This window comes from Acinonyx jubatus, chromosome B3 (genome assembly GCF_027475565.1).
Source record: "Acinonyx jubatus isolate Ajub_Pintada_27869175 chromosome B3, VMU_Ajub_asm_v1.0, whole genome shotgun sequence".
In the NCBI taxonomy this organism is placed as follows: Eukaryota; Metazoa; Chordata; class Mammalia; order Carnivora; family Felidae; genus Acinonyx; species Acinonyx jubatus.
This window is the reverse complement of record NC_069386.1, coordinates 135,730,426-135,749,440: the sequence shown is the minus strand read 5'-3', so window position 1 is coordinate 135,749,440 and position 19,015 is coordinate 135,730,426. Positions and strand designations below refer to the sequence as shown.

At 50.2% G+C, this 19,015-nt stretch overlaps 1 protein-coding gene across 1 annotated transcript; it reads right to left on the bottom strand.

The window, feature by feature from the left end:
- Positions 1 to 9,021: 9,021 nt before the first annotated feature.
- On the bottom strand, positions 9,022 to 14,114 carry TCL1B (TCL1 family AKT coactivator B). The gene is made up of 4 exons (XM_053224907.1): positions 13,873 to 14,114; positions 11,496 to 13,486; positions 9,257 to 9,433; positions 9,022 to 9,075 (listed from the first exon to the last, which is right to left on the bottom strand). The coding sequence occupies exons 2-4, from the start codon at positions 11,655 to 11,657 to the stop codon at positions 9,022 to 9,024; spliced, it is 393 nt and encodes a 130-aa protein (XP_053080882.1). The 5' UTR covers positions 11,658 to 13,486; positions 13,873 to 14,114.
- Positions 14,115 to 19,015: the final 4,901 nt, after the last annotated feature.

Here is a 19,015-nt window from a genome sequence, read left to right as displayed (position 1 = left end):
CACAAATACGGAGCTCTCTGGGGCGCACTTTCCAGCACAGAAGGAAGCACCATGATGGGGTAAATGGAAGGCAGGGATCAGGAACACAGGAAGGTCCGGCTGCGGAAGAGGGGACACTCCAGCTGAACCCAGAGTCATAAGAAGGTACCAGGGAAACCAATTAAGTTAAGGAGCCAGAGGTCAGCAAACTTTTCCTGTCAAGGGCCAAACAGTAAATATCTTGGCTTTATGAGCCATAAAAGTCTCTGTTGTGGCTACTTGGCCATTGTATGGAAGGCATCCCCACATAATGCATAAATGATGAGCATGGCTCTCTTCTAACAAAACTTTATTTATAAAAACAGGTGACTGGTCAGATTTGGCCTATGGGCTGTAGTTTGCTAGCCGCTGTTTTAGATGGTAAATAAGTTACCGGCAGTGAAGGTATTTAGGTAAGTGGGGAGAGAACCATTTGTAATTACTTGTTTTTTTTTCTCAATTTTTTATTTTTATTTATTTTTTTGAATTACATTTATTTTTTATAATTTACATCCAAATTAGTTAGCATCTAGTGCAACAATGATTTCAGGAGTAGATTCCTTAGTGCCCCTTACCCATTTAGCCCATCCCCCCTCCCACACCCCCTTTAGTAACCCTCTGTTTGTTCTCCATATTTCAGTCTCTTCTGTCTTGTCCCCCTCCCTGTTTTCATATTATTTTTGTTTCCCTTCCCTTATGTTCATCTGTTTTGTCTCTTAAAGTCCTCATATGAGTGAAGTCATGTGATATTTGTCTTTCTCTAATTTCACTTAGCATAACACCCTCCAGTTCCATCCACTTAGTTGCAAATGGCACGATTTCATTCTTTTTGATTGCCAAGTAATATTCCATTGTGTGTGTGTGTGTGTGTGTGTGTGTGTGTGTGTGTGTGTGTGTACATATATAAATATATATGTATATACCACATCCTTGTCCATTCATCCATCGATGGACATTTGGGCTCTTTCCATACTTTGGCTATTGTTGATGGCACTGCTATAAACATGGGGGTGCATGTGTCCCTTCAAAACAGCACACCTGTGTCCGGTGGATAAATGCCTCGTAGTGCCATTGCTGGGTCGTAGGGTAGTTCTATTTTCAGTTTTTTGAGGAACCTTCATACTGTTTTCCAGAGTGGCTGTACCAGCTTGCATTCCCATTCAATTTTTTTAAATGTTTACTTACTTTTGAGAAAAAAAAGACACAGAGGCATGAGCAGGGAAGGGGCAGAGAGAGGGAGACCCAGAATCCAAAGCAGGCTCCAGGCTCTGAGCTGTCAGCACAGAGCCCGATGCGGGGCTCAGACTCATGAACTGCGAGATCATGACCTGAGCCGAAGTCAGTCGCTCAACCAACTGAGCCCCCCAGGCGCCCCTGTAATTACTTGCTTTTTGGTGGGGCGTGTTTATCTTTCAGCTCATCAATACCAACTTTAACTGCACAAGTGAGCTGTAAGTACATTTTCCTCCTAAGAAAATAAAACATTATAAATCAAAGCCCTTTGAGCACACCCCAAACCTGGAGCCCGTCACAGGAGTATTTTTTAGTTTTGAGTGTATCACTTTATAGGTTTTGTTTTCAATATAGCACTTATATTTATCAATATCTGATGAGCTGTGTCATACAATTTTAGTTTTTGCTGGCGGGTGAGGGATGTAAGCGGCAGCCTAAGTACAGGAGGGGTCGCACCTCCTGCCTCCCCTTGGCCCTCATCTCCTGCCACTAAGGAGAGGAAGCACTTGATAGGTTTCCCTGGCTTTTGAAGGTCAATCAGGTCATCAGTCAGGCTCATAAGGTAAATAGCATGAAGTCTTCGAAATGGTGGACCCAGCATCATGCCCCATGAAACGCCAAGGCTCAAGGTCCGGAAGGGTTCATATACCCTGGGGCAAGACAATGAATGTGTGCTGCTTCCCTTCCCAGTAAAGGCAGACTGTTTCTATCCTCTCTGATGGAGATTGCTGACTTGCAACAATCCACCTTGGAGAGCCTGGGTGGCTCGGTCGGTTAAGCATCCGACTCTTGGTTTCGGCTCAGGTCATGACCTCACGGTTTGTGGGTTTTGAGCTCCGTGTTGGGCTCTGCCCTGACAGTGCGGAGCCTGCTTGGGATTCTCTCTCCCCCTTCTCTCTCTGTCTCTGCCCCTCCCCTGCTCATGCTCTCTCAAAATAAATAAATTCAAAAAATAAATAAACAATCCATCCCAGACCCGGTGAAAACAGATGTACCAGAGAAGCTTCACAGAATTGCCCAGTAGGTCTCTGGCCTTCTGAGGTTTGCAGTCAGGAACTGGAAGTTGAAACAACTATCGGCCCATTGTATGAACATGATTTGGTCTAGCCGTAGTTTTCTGTTGGGCTTAGAAAGTAAGAAGGCGACCTGGGCTCAACCGACTTTGGCATTTTACCTGGCAGATCATTCAGAACGGGGGAGAGGAGTCCTGATTGGCGGAGGAGCATTTGCAACATGGAATCTAAGCTGGTGAGGGATCAGCGAAGAAGAAACCATTACACGGGATCTTTATATATTCAGAAAATAAGTCCTTTGCCAAATTTCCTCTACATGCTTGTTTTTTTTTTGTTTGTTTGTTTATTTATTTATTTATTTATTTATTTATTTATTTATTTAGAACGTGAGCAGAGAACATGGGCAGAGAGAGAGAGGGAGACACAAAATCCAAAGCAGGCTCCAGGCTCTGAGCTGTCAGCAAAGAGCCCCACGTGGGGCTCGAACCCACGAACTGTGAGATCATGACCTGAGCCGAAGTCGGACACTGTAACCGAGTGAGCCACCCAGGTGTCCCCATATAGGTGTTTTCAATGTGACCATTATTTTTTTCTGACTCATACCTGCGTACAAGAAAACAGGTTTTGTGTGTTAAATACATAACCACTTGCCTTCTTGAATTGTCTTATCGGTTCAGATATATTCGGGTGGTAAATGTTTTCCTTACGATGATTTGGAAAGTCTGTACGGTACGTTTGGAGGTTTATGTAATAAGTAGCTCGGTTTGTTATTCACCAGCCTCTCAGCCCTCCACCTTGAACGATGATGTAGTGTATTTGTGTTCCCTCCCACGGCCCGCTCTCGCCCACCACCACCGGTTTTCATTGGTTTAATGAGTGTTAGTTTTTCTGGGAGCTACTTTTCCCCTTTATGTAATAAGTTCCTAACTCTGTTACTTGGCCTTTCCTGAAGCCCTTTCCATGAAGACCCCCATGTACTTACTCTACCCTGCCTTCTCATTCCTCTTCCCAATATCTGGAAGCAAACACTATTACGATTTTCATCTTGTCATACTTTAGAAGCGTAAGGGGTGCCTGGGTGGCTCAGCTCAGGTCATGATCTCACAGCTCGTGAGTTCGAGCCCTGTGTCGGGCTCAGTGCTGACAGCTCAGAGCCTGGAGCCTGCTTCGGTTTCTGTCTCTGTCTCTCTCTTCTCCTCTCCTCCGCTCATGCTCTCTGTCTCAAAAATAAATAAACATTAAAAACAAAAGAAGTATAATACTCCACGCTCTAAGCAGAATTCCTAAGAGTGGCTGATTGGGCCCAGATCTTTCTCCAGACCCACACAACACCTCCACTCACAGGATGCTGTCCCACATGCATCTGCAACTCAACACCCAAAATCGAACATGTCACTTTATTTACCCTAGATCTCTGCTGCTCACATGTTCCCAACTCAGGACCAGTGGGCCAAATGAGACTCCGAGGGCATATCCTTGACTCCACCTCTTGCTACTTCCAACGTCTGCCCATCACCAAGTTCGATCTGTTCTCTCTCCTCAGTCGCTCGTGTGTGTTCATTTCTCTCCATCCTCGCAGCCACTGCTTGGCTGCGCAGAGGAGGAGAGCGGGGATGGGGACTCAGGGGACTCAGGCTCTGGCCCCGGCTTTGCCACTTCTGATGACAGACCAGGGCACATTGCTGGGGCAACAGACCTGCCTTTCTCCTAGGCTTGCTTTCAGGATCAAAGTTGGAAATCAGACTGTGTGTTTCATTTATAATCTGTAATGGAAAGTGCTGTGTAGATGGCAGTGTCATGTAAAGGTGAGGATTCTTCTACCCTGATTCTTCCTCCAGGAAGCCTCCCTGGATCACCCAGCAGCATGACAACCACCCCCTCTTTCTCTTGCCTCACTTTGGCCTCAGTTGCATTCAGTGCTGATGCACAGTCCTTGGCTCTGTGGCGAAACTGAGCCCCGTGAAGGCAGGGACCGACTCCTACTCACTTCTCTTTCCCTAACACTCGGCACAGGGTCTGGCACAAAGCTGAGGTTCCATAAATGTGTGTAGGACCTGGCCAAAGGCCCTCCGGAAGCTCCCATACTTGAGAACAAACAACTGCACCAATGAGTGACAAGGCTCGGGCAGAGCTATCACAGAGAGGAGACTCAGAACGTGAAGTCTTTAATGGTTCCCATGGAGGAAGATGTCCAGTGGGTGACACGGCCCGGAAAGAGCCAGGGCTGGGCTCATCCAGGATGCAGACATCCAGGGACGTGTGACCAGCATCTGTTGCCGTTGGTCAGTGCCCAGGCCACATGGGGAGTGCAGAGTTTCCAACACGGCCCCTGGTTTTGGCCGAGTGGAAGGACACTCATGGCACGTCCTTCATGGTGCTGATTGTGGCCAGTGATTCCGACATACAGGGTGGCCCCGAGGTGCCCATGCAAAGTAATTAAACCACCTGTATGTTGCCCATAATTCTTTAAAAAAAGATAAATTTTCCTCATGTTCCTGGACAACCTTTCGTTTGTACATTAAAATCTTTAACACAGTCCCTCGTAACTAGTTTTTTTAAGTCTTCAGCTCCTTGTAGGTGGGGCCGGGCCAAGTTTTCTCACCCTGCCCTGAAGCCAACTGTCATGACGTTTTGGGACCAGACTTTAAGGAGGCCACACCACACACGCACACCCCACTCATGAACGCGTGGAGCAAGCATTTAGAAAACACACAGAGAACGTAGGCGGCCACATGATGGCTTCTGGCTCGCATGCGTCAGCGCAGTATGGCCATCCTGAATATGTGCCGGGAGTGATTTTAAACATTTTGATGTGCTTTTCTCTTTGCTCCCTCCCGTACCAAGCTTCTGTCTCAGATGGCCTTAGACATCCACCTCCTAGAAGAAAGGGCAGACTTAGTCTTTGCTCCAGGACAACAGGGAGCAACTGAAGACTTTTGACATTTGCACCTAGGCTCCGCAGGACGGCACCCTGACCAGACAGGCGGCCGTCTTGTAGGAGGATCTCCAGATTTCTCTTCTTGTCCTTAAGCATATCAACAACTGAGTCAAAGACCCAGGGGAGGTCAAAGGAGAGCCTGCTGCTTTTTTGTTGGGCTGGGAAGGAAAGGGGGTTACACAGGGAGGGAGGAGAAAAATCAAGCTGGCCCACTTCCCCTTCCTGAGCACGGAGAGAAGGAAAATCACAAGTGGGGGAAACTTAAAGGTAGGAGGAGCCAGGGGGAGCCCCTGGGGCCAAAGCAGAAGGCACAAAACGGTGAGGGTGGGGTGAGGAGTCTAGGAGCATATCCTCTTGGAGTCACTACCATACCCCACGTGGTGCCAGGGCAAGCTGACCCCACAGCAGGCGCGGACGACAGACCACCCAGACGGAAGCTTCATGGGGGTCACAGGAGACACTCTGCACAGAAGCAGTGGGAGCCCAGATGAAGCCGTCACGGGCACAGAACATGCGTGATAATGCTGCAGGGGAGGCCATAAAGGTATGCAGACCACAGGCAGGTAAAGGGGAGTGCATCCCCAGGGAGCAGGCTGAGCCTGGGGACCCTCCCAATGCCATAGGACAAGGACTCCCTGGGACAGGAGAAGCAAAGCTGTCCAAACCTGACGCTGGAGACTTATTGCGGGGGGGGGGGGGGGAGAGCAGGGACTGGAGCCCCGTTTCTCCATAAAGAGGCTGCACCCCAGTCCAGCTACCCTCAGGACTGGAGGCTTCCTTCCCCCACCCTGGGAGCCTTTCCAGGTGCCGGACATCTGTAAATAGCTGGCGCCCAAAACCAGCCTGCTTGGCACCCAAGAGGTGTATTTCTTGATCGTTACCCTTGCCCTCACGCCTGCCATGTATGAAGGGAGACGAAGCGGGGCTGAGTTTCCTCCCCAGGACCACATGCTCACTGGGTGTCCAGTAGAGCTCCCCCCCACCCCTCCCTCGCCCTGGCATGCCTCCTTCTGCCATCCCTGGCTTTGTAAGCTTCCCATTGAACTAAAAGGATGGCTTCCTAACTCTTGCTCTATGCATCGTTATGGAATCATAACGATGATTGTAACTAGGATACAGGCTGCACAACACCCCTGGCTTGTAACTAGGATACAGGCTGCACAACACCCCCTCCACCCCACATACCTCTGTCTCAGGCCAGTGGGAGGGGAGGGCATTCTGAGAGTTTTCCAGAGAGCCTGTTTCTCCCATCACAGAAGCCTTTAACTGGAAGGGGCCCAGCCCAGCCTCTGCTCACGGGATCTCGTTTTACTCAATCACTCCTCCATGGTGGACCCCAGCTGTTACCGTGATGCTTCCTCTCCTTCCCTCTTGTGCACACGTGCAAGTGATTTTCTTGGCCAGTGGTTCTCAACTGGGGCGCTAGTTCCCCCCAGGGGACACGCAGCAATCACCGGAGACACTCTTGGTTGTCAAAACTTAGAAGGGGCCAGGGAGGGGGGTGCCTCTGGCATCTAGCGGGTGGACACCAAGGATGGTGCCAAACACCTTACAAGGCACAGGGCGGCTCCTTGTGGTAAGGAATTACCCGGCCCCAAGTGTCCACAGCGCTGAGCTTAGCAACCCTGCTGTAGGCAAGCACTCCGGGTAAGGGCCCGTGTGCCATGTTACGAACTGTCCTCCAAACCTCTGGAGCAGCTATAACGGTTTACACTCCCACAAAACACGATCCCATCGAGCCTTTAGTTCTACCAGCAACAAAGACCCAGATCTCAGAGTTCTGAAATCCACGCTTCCCCACTCCAGCGTCTGGGCGTCTCCTCTTCCGTAAGTTGCTAGTTCCTGACATTCTCCCCCTTTTCTTAGAGATATCTAGATGTTCTCTATGCATTCTGCATTCTAGGGGTTTGTATAAAGCCCTAATGTCCTCCACCTTTGCCTTTCAGTCTCCCGTCATATAGAAAACATTTACCTCGAACAACCTGTGTTTGGCTTTCTGTGTCTTACTCGATTCTCATGCCCCAAGATCAGGAACGTATTTTCCTGCGCTTTCTTCGATGCTTTCACGGATCCTTTTTTAAGGTTAGGACTTTAATCCACTGGTGATTTCTCTTCATGACTGGTGTGAGGGATGGGATTCCCTCTTCTTGCCACCACTGAGTTGTCACCCTGCCCCGTGGCCACATGGCCCTCTTCTTCCCCCACCCCTACCCGTGGCCCTGGTCAGCACTTCGGACAGCGGCTCATGCTCTGCCCACAGGCTGTTCCTTCCACCATCCTGCAAAGACACCCAGGGCGTCGTCCCTCTGCAAAAGCCAGGGTCCTCTCCAGCTTCTTCCAGGGTCTCCTCTGCCTTTTCCCTGCTTCACCAAGAGCTCCCTCCTCCCAAGAGTCTCACCTCCCTGCCTTCCCCCAGTGTCCTGCTCCTGAAATGGGCCAATCACAGCTTCCTCCTACTGGGGAGAGCACCAAATGGGTAATTAGAATTTACCTTAACCTTAAGTGCAGCCTAAGCTGCTCTTCTCTACCAGAAACCAGTTTAAGCTCTGACTCAGCACAAAAGTTGACAACAAGCAATGAAGTTTAATTAACCAGTATGGGGAGGAAACTTCACAGACCAGCATCACACGCAGGAGCCAAAGGACTGAAGAAGCAGGAGAGCCATGGGCCAAATCCATCCATCCCTGCGCACAGCCCCTGGTGCAGGCTGCCTGGGACCAGGAGTGGACAGCCTGCCCAGCACTCCATCTACTCCAGGCCAGCAGCCCAGCAGAACTGATGCCCATCTGAGTCCCAAGTCCAGACCTGGCTCCCTCTGAGGCCTGCTCTTAAACTGAGTCACTCCCTGCCTGACATGGAGTGGGTTGACAGCAAGTAACAATCATGGGCTGCACTGGAGTCCGGGGGTCTGACCGGGCCAGTGCCTGGAGGGGGCCTGATGGGGATCTGGGAAGGGGCACTTGGAAGGCCGGCATGAGGGCACAAAGGGGAAAGAGAAACCAGGGATCACAGCCAGTGGGGGAGCTGAGCCCAGCACACAGATGGGGGTCCATCCAGCAAGTCACTGAGTGTGGAGCAGAGCAGGACAGCTGATGACAAGAAAAGCAGAGTAGGCAGGGGCCCAGCTGCCTCCTTCCCCCCGGGGAGGCCATGCTAGATGTGCTAACAGAAGGGCAGGTATGAAAAGATCCTCACTGAAGATCCATAGGGCCGGCAAGACCTGGGAGAAGACAGAAGGAGACAGAGAACCATGGAGGAATGGGGCGCCCAACCCAAGCTGGACCCAGGGACAGGAGGGCAAGCCTCAGCTCCAGTCCTTCCAAGGCACCTGGCCCTATCCTGGTTAGTGTCAGGGAGGAGGCAGGTCCTTGAAGGCCACTGCCACCAATGAGACTGGTGACACCCCAGGGCCATGGTCAGACCAAGAGATCATGCTCACTGGATGTGAGCTTGACTGCTACTATTTCCAGGCTCCAGGTCTTGGGGAAATCCTTCCAACCCTCAGTTTTCTCCTTTGGAGAGTGGCACTTCAATACATACACCTCACAGAATTCTTACAAAGATTACATGATGACTATTATTTGGTGGGATCTCATGCTTTGTGAAGGTGGGGGACATGCCCACAGTGAAAAACACATCCAAGGGATCAGGGGAGGAGGGTGACGGGGTAGCTGTGGAAGATAAGCTCAGGGAACAGCATGAGGGAAGGGAAACCAGCACTGCCTTCCTGTAAAGAAGAGAGACCGCCTTGCCTTTGTCTGAATGCCACACCGAGAGACACAGACCCCAACATACCAGCCTGTGAGCCGCTCTCTGCGGTCAGCCATTCCCTGGTGGCAGCTCTGTCAGGACCAGCTCCTCTGTGGAGTCGATCTGCAGGAGAGGGAGCAGTGGTCAGAGTCCCCAGGAAATGCTTGTCCATCCGCCTGAAGCAGATGGAAACATGGGTTTGTGGATTTCAGTAGTCCAGTCCCTCCATCCTTTGCCTCATTTTGCACACATGCAGTGACCACAGGCCACTCATCACCCTCTCCTGGGGCCACCACACACTTGCCTGGCCATGGCTCACTATTTCCCAGAGCCTGGAATCCATTGCTCTGTACCTTCTTCCAGAGTACAGCTGCCACACGAGGGGCAGCCGGGACAGGGTCAGCTGGCTGGGGGACATGGGCTCCTGGGGGTGCACCGGCATCTGCCACATGTGGACTGTGACGCTGGGCTCAGGCTCATGCTGAAGGGACCAGACAGAAGGGCACATCAGGGGCAGGGTTCCCCCAATGGTTGGTCTGCACGCTAACACACACAGTCCTGGATGTGGGGCCCAGCTGGCAAACTGCCCTGTCAGATGTGAATATTTTCAGAATCCCACACCTAAAGCCATGGCACCTGGCATGGCCCTTGGGGGTGTCATCTGGATCTGGGATGACTGGTTCTCTCCTGGATCCCCCAAGTACGGTCCTCCCACTGATGCATCCCACCACACCCCACTGTACCCCTGAAAAGTTAGCCACTCTCCCCACCCATCAGCAATTGATTATATTCTTAGGCCTCTGTCTCAGCCATTTCTACAGTTTTTTCAATCTTTCCAAAAATAAAGTATCTGTACACCTTAGGATCTGGGAGTGATGGGTTTCCCCCCAAAATATAGCATATTTCATCACGGCATTCACGTACTTATTGTAAACATAAAAAATAAAATAAAATGAAATTTGGCTAATACAGAAAGGTATAAAAGTGAGTGGGAAAATCACCAACAACTATAACCAAAGCTCCCTTTGTCATGCAACAAAATGGAAAGTTCCTTACAGAGTTTTTTTTATCGGAGTATTTGTCTTTTTGTGTGTGAGGAGCATCTTTACGAGTTAAGGATACTGGCCTTGTATCAGTCATACATATGGCGAATGACTCTTCTCGGTCTGTTGTCTTAATTTTGTATGGGTTCTTTTGGCAGAGGAAATGCTTTTAGTTACATGGTGAAATCTCTTTGCCTTTGGATTCTGGCTTTAGATCAGGTATCAATCACCAAATTGTGGGCCGAATCTGGCCCGCTACCTCTTTTGTTACATAAAGCTTTATTGTAGATAAACAAAAGCTCATTCCTTTGCACATTGTCTCCGGCTGGTTTTTCACCACAAGGACAGAGTCAAGCAGTTGCTATAGACTCCGTATGGCCTGCAAAGCTGACAATGTTACTATCAGACCCTCTACCAAAAGTTTTCTGGTCCTTGTGTTCGATCAGGCTCAGAACGCTGCTTCCCATCCTAAGATTATATGTGAAAATAGAGATCTACTTCTAAGAAGTAATTATCTTAAATAAGGGGAAATGCTCATTCTCTGGGTGCCTCTACTGCATCCTTCACTACGTTACTTGAATCCACTTTTCCCACTGAAAACATGTTTATGTTTTCAAAAAAACCCACCAAAATACTTTGTTCAGAATTTTTTTGCATGCTTTATTTGGCATAGGTGTGGGAAAGACTTTCAGTGTTCTCCAACCCAAAATTTTCTGCAGAGCCTCTCTGAAGATTGCTAGAATTTTGTATTGTTTAAAATGTTTACGATGGCCTACATGGCATTTTTAATACCCAGATAAGCTTTTACCATATTACACGGAAGTATTTCTTGTATCCCTCAAAGAGGGACTAGAATCTAAAGCCCTCGTCTACAGGGAATGCTTTCCAACCTGAGTGATTGTCTTCACCACCTGGGGAGCTTTTGAACCTTAAATGGTCTTCCACTCCACCCTCGCCTCGGGAATCAGTTTCCCAGGTGGGATTCTGGAAGGTGTTATCTGTTGAATGCCCCCAAGGCCTTGCGGCTGGTGAGCCGCCTCTCACTTGCCAAGGAGGCAGATTATTCCCATTTTTGCAGATAGGGAACCCGAAGTCAACGTTTCTCTTACGCCGTTGGCTCACCTGCTGCCTCTAGGTTGCAATACCTCCTGGAAAACTCCTACTCATCCTGTAGAGCCAAGCTGTGATGCCTTTCCAGCATGCACCGGGGGGAGGCCTGGGCCCTGACCTACCTCCCCCTCGGGCTCCCAATGAGGGCTGCATCATCTCCTCCGGCTAAGCTCAGACCAGTGGTCCCTCCAGACAGGGGCTCCTGGGGGTCTGCATCAGGCATAGACATCACTGTGCTCGCGCTCAGCACAGGCCAGTTTTTTCCAGACAATTGAGAACTGCCTCCTCTCACCTCTGTCCCGGGCCCTATTGCTGCATGTGCCAGGCCCACGGGCTGACACCCGTGCATAGTCCTCCCCCAGACCCCCACAGCCATGCCTGACAACTCACTGTGCCGCCTGGGGAGGCCCTGCTCCGAGCTCTCTGGGAGGGACTGAGCCGCACGACCACCGTCACCCAGGTCCTCCCCTTCTCGTCTTCGTAGATGCCAGGCCTCCGGGCCCACAGACGGTGCGGGGGCACCCCAAGGACCAGAGAAGCCCCAGAGGCCATGGCGAGAGCGCATCCCCTCCGGGCCTGGAGACACAAGTGAGGCCTCCCAGGTGCAGAGCAACCTCAAGTGGGGCGGGGCCCGCACAGGGCGTGGCCAGCGGGAGGGGCTGCGGGGAGGGGCAGGGCCTGAGCCGCAGGGGGCCGGCAAGGGGCGGACCCACCGAGAGCTGGGGGAGGCCTCCCACCGCTGGGGGCTGGCAGAGGCAGGGCCGAAGGGTGGGGGCGGGTGGAGCTGGGTCAGTCTGGACCCGTTGGCACAAGGTCACGAGCCGCAAGGGGCGAGAGGCCACTCTCTGGGTACAGAGACACCCCAGGGCACTGCGTCCAGGGCCTGGATGGCTCCGTAAGATCAACACTTCACTTCGCTCCCATGATTCCCCTGCATGCAGCCCCCTTCCTGAGCACCCCCTCCCCAGTTTTCATGGCAGGCTCTATCCCCGACCTTCCTCCCGGGCTTGGGTCTGTGCCCAGACCTCATGCAGACCTCCCTGCCCCAGATTCTGAGCCGGCACAGACTTCTCACCACTCCTTCAGTAGGACTCCAGGCCAAGACTTTATCTTGAGTTTAGAGGTCCCTCAAGCTCAGTGGGCTCTTGCCCCTGGGGGTACCTGGCCAAGGTCTAAAGGACAAATCAAACTCCCTCCTGTCAGAGAAGGCACCAGTGCCCCAGGGATATCTGATATCAAAATCTTCTGGTAACAGAAAGGAGGGGAAGGAGGGCAAGTATCCGTCTTGCCTGTCCATCCTAGGCCACAGGGTCCAAAGTGTCCACCTGGCCCCACCAACTTATCAGATCTGCTTTGTCATGAGTCTACAGAAGCTGGAGGCAGGCCATTTGGTAAGCACTCCGTGCTCTGTCTGAATGCACCACGAAAGGGTCATTTTCCTTTTGAAAACCACAGGTATGGGTCTTCTAGCACACAGGACACTGTTTACTGAGATGATGTCATTCCTCTGGGAAGAGCAAAAAGTGATTTCTGGCCAGGTTCCTGATCTGCAATAAATGGCAGGTAGGGCAACCACCTTTGAAATCACTGGGCAGCTTCCGAGCTTCTGAGCCTTTTTCACGGCAACTCTACCTGCCTTCCCTGGTGTTTGTCCATCTGGCCTGGGATTGGGGTGGTCCTAAGAGGTCATTACAGTCTTGTATAAAGTGATCGCATACATGGAATACACCTGTTATCGTATTCTATTGGTTGGAGCAGGTCCCACCCATATCCAAACAGAGGGGACCGATCACACAAAGGTGTGGATACCAGGAGACAGGGATTATGGGACCCCCTCCCCCCCTGCCACCCAGAGCCTTGGTCTGCTGCAAGTACCAACCCCCTGGGTTACCGCGAGGATGGTTACAGATGAGTGTGTGTAAAAAGCAGTGCCTGGTACCCAGTGGGTCCTGGAAAAATGATGCCCAATAGTTATGTCCCCACACTAGTCCCCTCTCCCCTGAGGACAATCCATCAGTCCTGCCCTTGTAACACTGACGCGAAGAGTGTTTATCTCTGTCCCTCCACTGATAGTGGATATTCTCAGTCTCACTTCCTGATGAGCAGGTGTGTGGCTATAGATGGGGTGGGGACACAGTTGGTGCATATATGCAGGGCACCCACGCTAAGTGAGACATTCGACATATGTTGTCTCATTTATGTCCTCCAACAGCTCCGTGAGCTGGAGATTGTCATCTGCATTTTTCGTAAATGGAGAAGCTGAGGCTTGAGGGGCTTCGTGGCCCAAGCAGGGCGGGTGGTGGAGGAGGAACGTGGACCCGGCTGCTCCCGGCTCTAACGCTCATGCGCCTTGTTGCCTGTCTTCACCCAGTCTGGCTCACCTGTGGGAGAGGCAGAACCAGGAGCTGAGAGATTTCCCATGGCTGCTGCTGAAATGGCCACGGGGGCGAGGTGAAGGCCAAGAACACCTCCCCATCGGTATGGGGACAAGATGTAACTAGAGGCTTCCATGAGCAAACAGAACAAAACCATCAGATAGCACAGAGACCCGCAATGAACAGACGGCTTCACTGACCGCCCTCCTCGTGCCACGTCCCCTCGTGACCTTGGCCCTGCACTGAAGAAAGACCAGAGCTGGCAGGCAAGGAGAACACAAGTGTAGGCCCTTGTGGTGCAGCAGGCCTCTTTGTGTATCACGTCTGAGATACAGCAACATCTCTTGACCAAGTGGTCTGTCTTGGGTACCCACAACTTGAAGTATACTCACTCTCTGGGGTGGGTGTCACAAAAGTCTTTGAGAAGCACATTAACCTCTCCAGGACTGCTCCCTGGCAGAGCCTGTTAATGACTGGGTAGTCTTGCCTGGCCCCTGTGCTGTCCTCCTCCAGCAGAGGAAGCCCTTCCCAAGCCCTAAGCCCCAGGGTCCTGGCACCAGGCCCACCCAGCTTGGGGATGATTCCAAACCCCGAATAAAGGGGCACAGAACACTCGGGCTCAGAAAACTCTAAGAGTCACGGAGATCTCTGCACCGTCTGCTCAGCTCCTCCCGCATACCGAGCCCAAGCTGGCCAAGGCAGGCAGGACACCGCAGGCAGGTAGCCTGGAAGTAGCATGGCACAGGGGGGGCTGTTCCACTGGGGAAGCAGTGAGAACAGACTTGGAAGAGGGGGAAATCAGGGTGTGTTTGGAGACCTGGAAATGATGAGGCTTAGCCAGTGCTGAGGACACAGGCTCCTAAGAGGAAGGGTAAGAAACGAGGCAGTGTGCGTGGGTGGGAGGAAGTCAGTGCTCTATGGTGAGGATCGAAAGTGCCAGCCCGACCAGTTGTCAAGTTGGTCAAGAGCAATGACGGTGCTTGACAAAGGGAATGGCATCTGTACGCACTTGATGAATGTTGGAACCAATGGTAAAACAAAGAGCGACTCCATAGTCAGTGACCACTAGAAAAGGCCTGGGTGGGGATGTTTCAGTTAACAACACAAATAAGAACATCTAAGTCCCAACTCTAGGGCCGCCTGGGGGGCTCAGTCGGTTAAGCGTCCGACTTTGGCTCAGGTCGTGATCCCACAGTTTGTGGGTTCGAGCCCCGCGTGGGGCTCTGTGCTGACAGCTGGGAGCCTGGAGCCTGTTTCAGATTCTGTGTCTCCCTCTCTCTCTCTGCCCCTTCCCCGTTCACGCTCTGTCTCTCTCTCTCTCAAAATTAAGTAAAATTAAAAAAAAAAAATTAAGTAAAATAAATCCCAACTCTACTTATGTCACATGGTGAACAGAATAAATTTGCTGGATGATAAAAGAAATTCAACCCAAACGCAGAACTGAAGAAGGTGGGTTTCAGGGAGCCTTGCTAATTCTAAGGCATTGAAGATGTGCTCTGTTTTCTTCCAAGGTTATATTCTTTCACTTTTTTTTAAAAAAATTTTTTTTAACGTTTTATTTATTTTTGAGACAGGGAGAGACAGAGCATGAATGGGGGAGGGTCAGAGAGAGGGAGACACAGAATCCGAAACAGGCTCCAGGCTCCGAGCTGTCAGCCCAGAGCCTGACGCAGGGCTCGAACTCACAGACCGCGAGATCATGACCTGAGCCGAAGTCGGCCACCCAACCAACTGAGCCACCCAGGCGCCCCTATTCTTTCACTTTTAGATATGATTGGTTTTCGGGTATGATGGAGGAAAGGAAGGGGTCTAGATTAATTTTTTTCCATGTTGATATCTGATGAATTTAATATCATCTAATAAAAGACTATTCTTTCGCTCCTGTACTATCGTTACTTCTGACGTAAAATTGGGACCATTTATGCATGGATCTGTTTCCGGATGCCCGTGGCTCTTCCATTGCTCTACCTTAACACCTTGTGTCAATAGCACATGTTAATTACTATAGGTTTAAAATAGATATTGATATCTTTGAGCGTAAGTCCCTTAGCCTTGTTCTTCCTTGAGAGTGCCTTGGCTGCTATGCTGGTTAATTTTGTGTATCCACTCAAAGGTGTCTGGGGATGAGATGAATGTTTAGATTGGTGAACGCCGAGTAAAGCAAATTGCCCTCCATAATATGGGCGGGCCTCATCTACTGTTATTTTAGATTCTGTACTTTATTTGTTGCTGCTGCCCAAAAAATGCAGCTGAGTTTTGTACATTGACCTAGATCTGGATCAATTCACTGAACGCTAATAGCTTTTCTAATATTTTGGGAAATTCTCAGTCATTGTACCTTCAGTATCTCGTTCCTACCTCATTCTCCACCCCCCTTCCCTCCAGGACTCCAATTACACACTGTCAGACCTTTTAAACTGTATATCATGCTTCCTGTGCTCTGTTCTGCCTTTCCAAATTACTATTATTATTATCATCATTATTATTATTTTCCTCTCTGAGTCTCAGTTTTGATGTTTTATATATTGGCTTCTCTTACAGTTTATTAATCCTGGCATCTGCTGTGTCTGATCTGCTCTTAAAATAAATTTCTTTTAATTTTTTTTACATTTATTGATTTTTGAGAGACAGAGAGAGACAGCACAAGTCGGGGAGGGACAGAGAGAGAGGGAGACACAGAATCTGAAGCAGGCTCCAGGCTCCAAGCTATCAGCACAGAGCCCGACATGGGGCTCAAACCCACAAACCGTGAGATCATGACCTGAGCCGAAGTTGGCCACTTAACCAACTGAGCCACCCAGGTGCCCCAGTCAGATTTCTTAACTGCAGATACTGGGGCCAGAATGCCCATTTGAGGCTTCCTTACAGATTCAAATTTCTCTGATAACTACCCTTTTAACCACTTTGTCCATCATCCTTTCCATATCCTTGGACATACTAATCAGTTATTTTAGGGGTGCCTACGGTGGCTCAGTTGGTTAAGCGTCTGACTTCGGCTCAGGTCATGATCTCACAGCTCATGAATTTGAGCCCCGCGTCAGGCTCTGTGCTGACAGCTCGGAACCTGGAGCCTGCTTCGGATTCTGCATCTCTCTCTCTCTCTGTCTCCCTCTCTGCCCCTCCCCTGCTCATGCTCTGTGTCTCTCTCGGTCTCTCAAAAATAGATAAACGTTTAAAAAACCAAGAAATAAATAAAGTTCTTCTCTGACAACTCTGGCTTACCAGTGGCTCTCCTTTTATTGTCTGCTTTTTCTCTCGGAGTCGTTTTTCAAGGAATACTAAATGTTATGTATAAAAGCACTGAAAGGTCCTAGATCATGTTATCTTTCCCCGAGAGGGAGTTAAACCCTTTCCTCTGCTGGGCAGGAGGAGCGAGGTATCGGACAGTTTAATTCCAGGTAGGAGAGAACGAAGTCAAGGTTTGGTTCCAATAAGAATCAGCCTGTCCAAAGGGCTAGTATCCAAAATCTATAAAGAGCTCACCAAACTCCACACCTGAAAAACAAATAACCCAGTGAAGAAATGGGCAGAAAACATGAATAGACACTTCTCTAAAGAAGACATCCGGATGGCCAACAGGCACATGAAAAGATGCTCAACGTCACTCCTCATCAGGGAAATACAAATCAAAACCACACTCAGATATCACCTCACGCCAGTCAGGGTGGCCAAAATGAACAAATCAGGAGACTATAGATGCTGGAGAGGATGTGGAGAAACGGGAACCCTCTTGCACTGTTGGTGGGAATGCAAACTGGTGCAGCCGCTCTGGCAAACAGTGTGGAGGTTCCTCAGAAAATTAAAAATAGACCTACCCTATGACCCAGCAATAGCACTGCTAGGAATTTACCCAAGGGATACAGGCAGGAGTGCTGATGCATAGGGGCACTTGGACCCCAATGTTTATAGTAGCACTTTCAACAATAGCCAAATTATGGAAAGAGCTTGAGTGTCCATCAACTGATGAATAGAAAAAGAAATTGTGGTTTATATACACAATGGAATACTACGTGGCAATGAGAAAGAAAATGAAATCTGGCCTTTTGTAGCAACGTGGATGGAACTGGAGAGTGTGATGCTAAGTGAAATAAGCCTTACAGAGAAAGACAGATACCATATGGTTTCACTCTTATGTGGATCCTGAGAAACTTAACAGAAACCCATGGGGGAGGGGAAGGAAAAAAAAAAAAGAGGTTACAGTGGGAGAGAGCCAAAGCATAAGAGACTCTTAAAAACTGAGAACAAACTGAGGGTTGATGGGGGGTGGGAGGGAAGGGAGGGTGGGTGATGGGTATTGAGGAGGGCACCTTTTGGGATGAGCACTGGGTGTTGTATGGAAACCAATTTGACAATAAATTTCATATATTGAAAAAAAATAAAAATAAATAAAAATAAATATAAAAAAATAAAAAGAATCAGCCTGTCCACCCTCAGCCTGCCCTGTCCCTGTAGTGTGGCTTCCAATCAAGAGCTTGGCAGGCTTTTGTGTCAGCTCAGAGAGACTACAGAAAATTCAGCTGGGGGCTGCTTGGGTGGTCCAGTTGGGTGAGCGTCTGACGCTTGATTTCAGCTCAGGTCATGCTCCCAGGGTCATGGGATTGATCCCTGCATCAGGCTCTGTGCTGGGTGTGGGGTCTGCTTAAGATTCTCTTGCTCTTGCTCTCTCTCTCCCTCTGCCCCTCTCCCCTGCTTGCACCCTCTCTCTCTCTCTCAAATAAAAAAAAAAAAAAAAAGGACAAGATTGGGTTTTGTCTTGGGTGTGTGGGGGAGGGTGTCACTGCTCAGCATCCCGTCCTGAGCCACATCCATTTATAAAAGGCCTTGAAGGACAGAGCAGCAGGCGTGTGAGGTCTCCTGAGCCTCCTCGTGTGTCCAGCTGCACAGCGAATGAGCAGGTGCTTCTCTGGGAACAAGCAGCTGCAGGCGGCTGACGACTGATGGCAGATGTCAGTTCACTGCTCCCTCCGGTGCCTTCAGCTCTTCTCGCATCGTCCCAGAAACTCCAACCCCCGGCCGGTGTTTGTCTTCTCAAGAGACTCCAGAAAACTCCACTCGGGATTTCAGGGCTCTTCAGGGCTGTCGTAACACGCAGCTTCGTAATTTGAAACATATCTCACCGTGGAATCTGCCTGGGCGTTTGGGCCCCTCGAGCCTGCGCGGAGCCCTCTGCCTTGGACCCGGCCTGGATTCCTGCCTCCAGCCTGTGCCCAGAATCTGGAACGGCCCGAAGGAAAACGCAGGCTGTAGGTGCTCACCTCTGGGCGGCCCACCTTCCGCCAGAAGTGTAGTTCCTCTGGTGCTTGTTGCCTTCACGGCTCCCCGGTACTCTGGAAAATTCTTTTTTCTTCTACCCAGATCTTGATAGCTTGGCAGTGGTTCTGGCCGGCTGCAAGCTCCTTCATCTGACCCTGAGGGAAGGAGGGCGCCTTGAAGGTGGAGGCAATGAAACCATGTTTTTGTGTTGACGAAAATGAGAGAGGGACAGAAATTGTGGTTTATATACACATTGGAGTACTACGTGTCAATGAAAAGGAA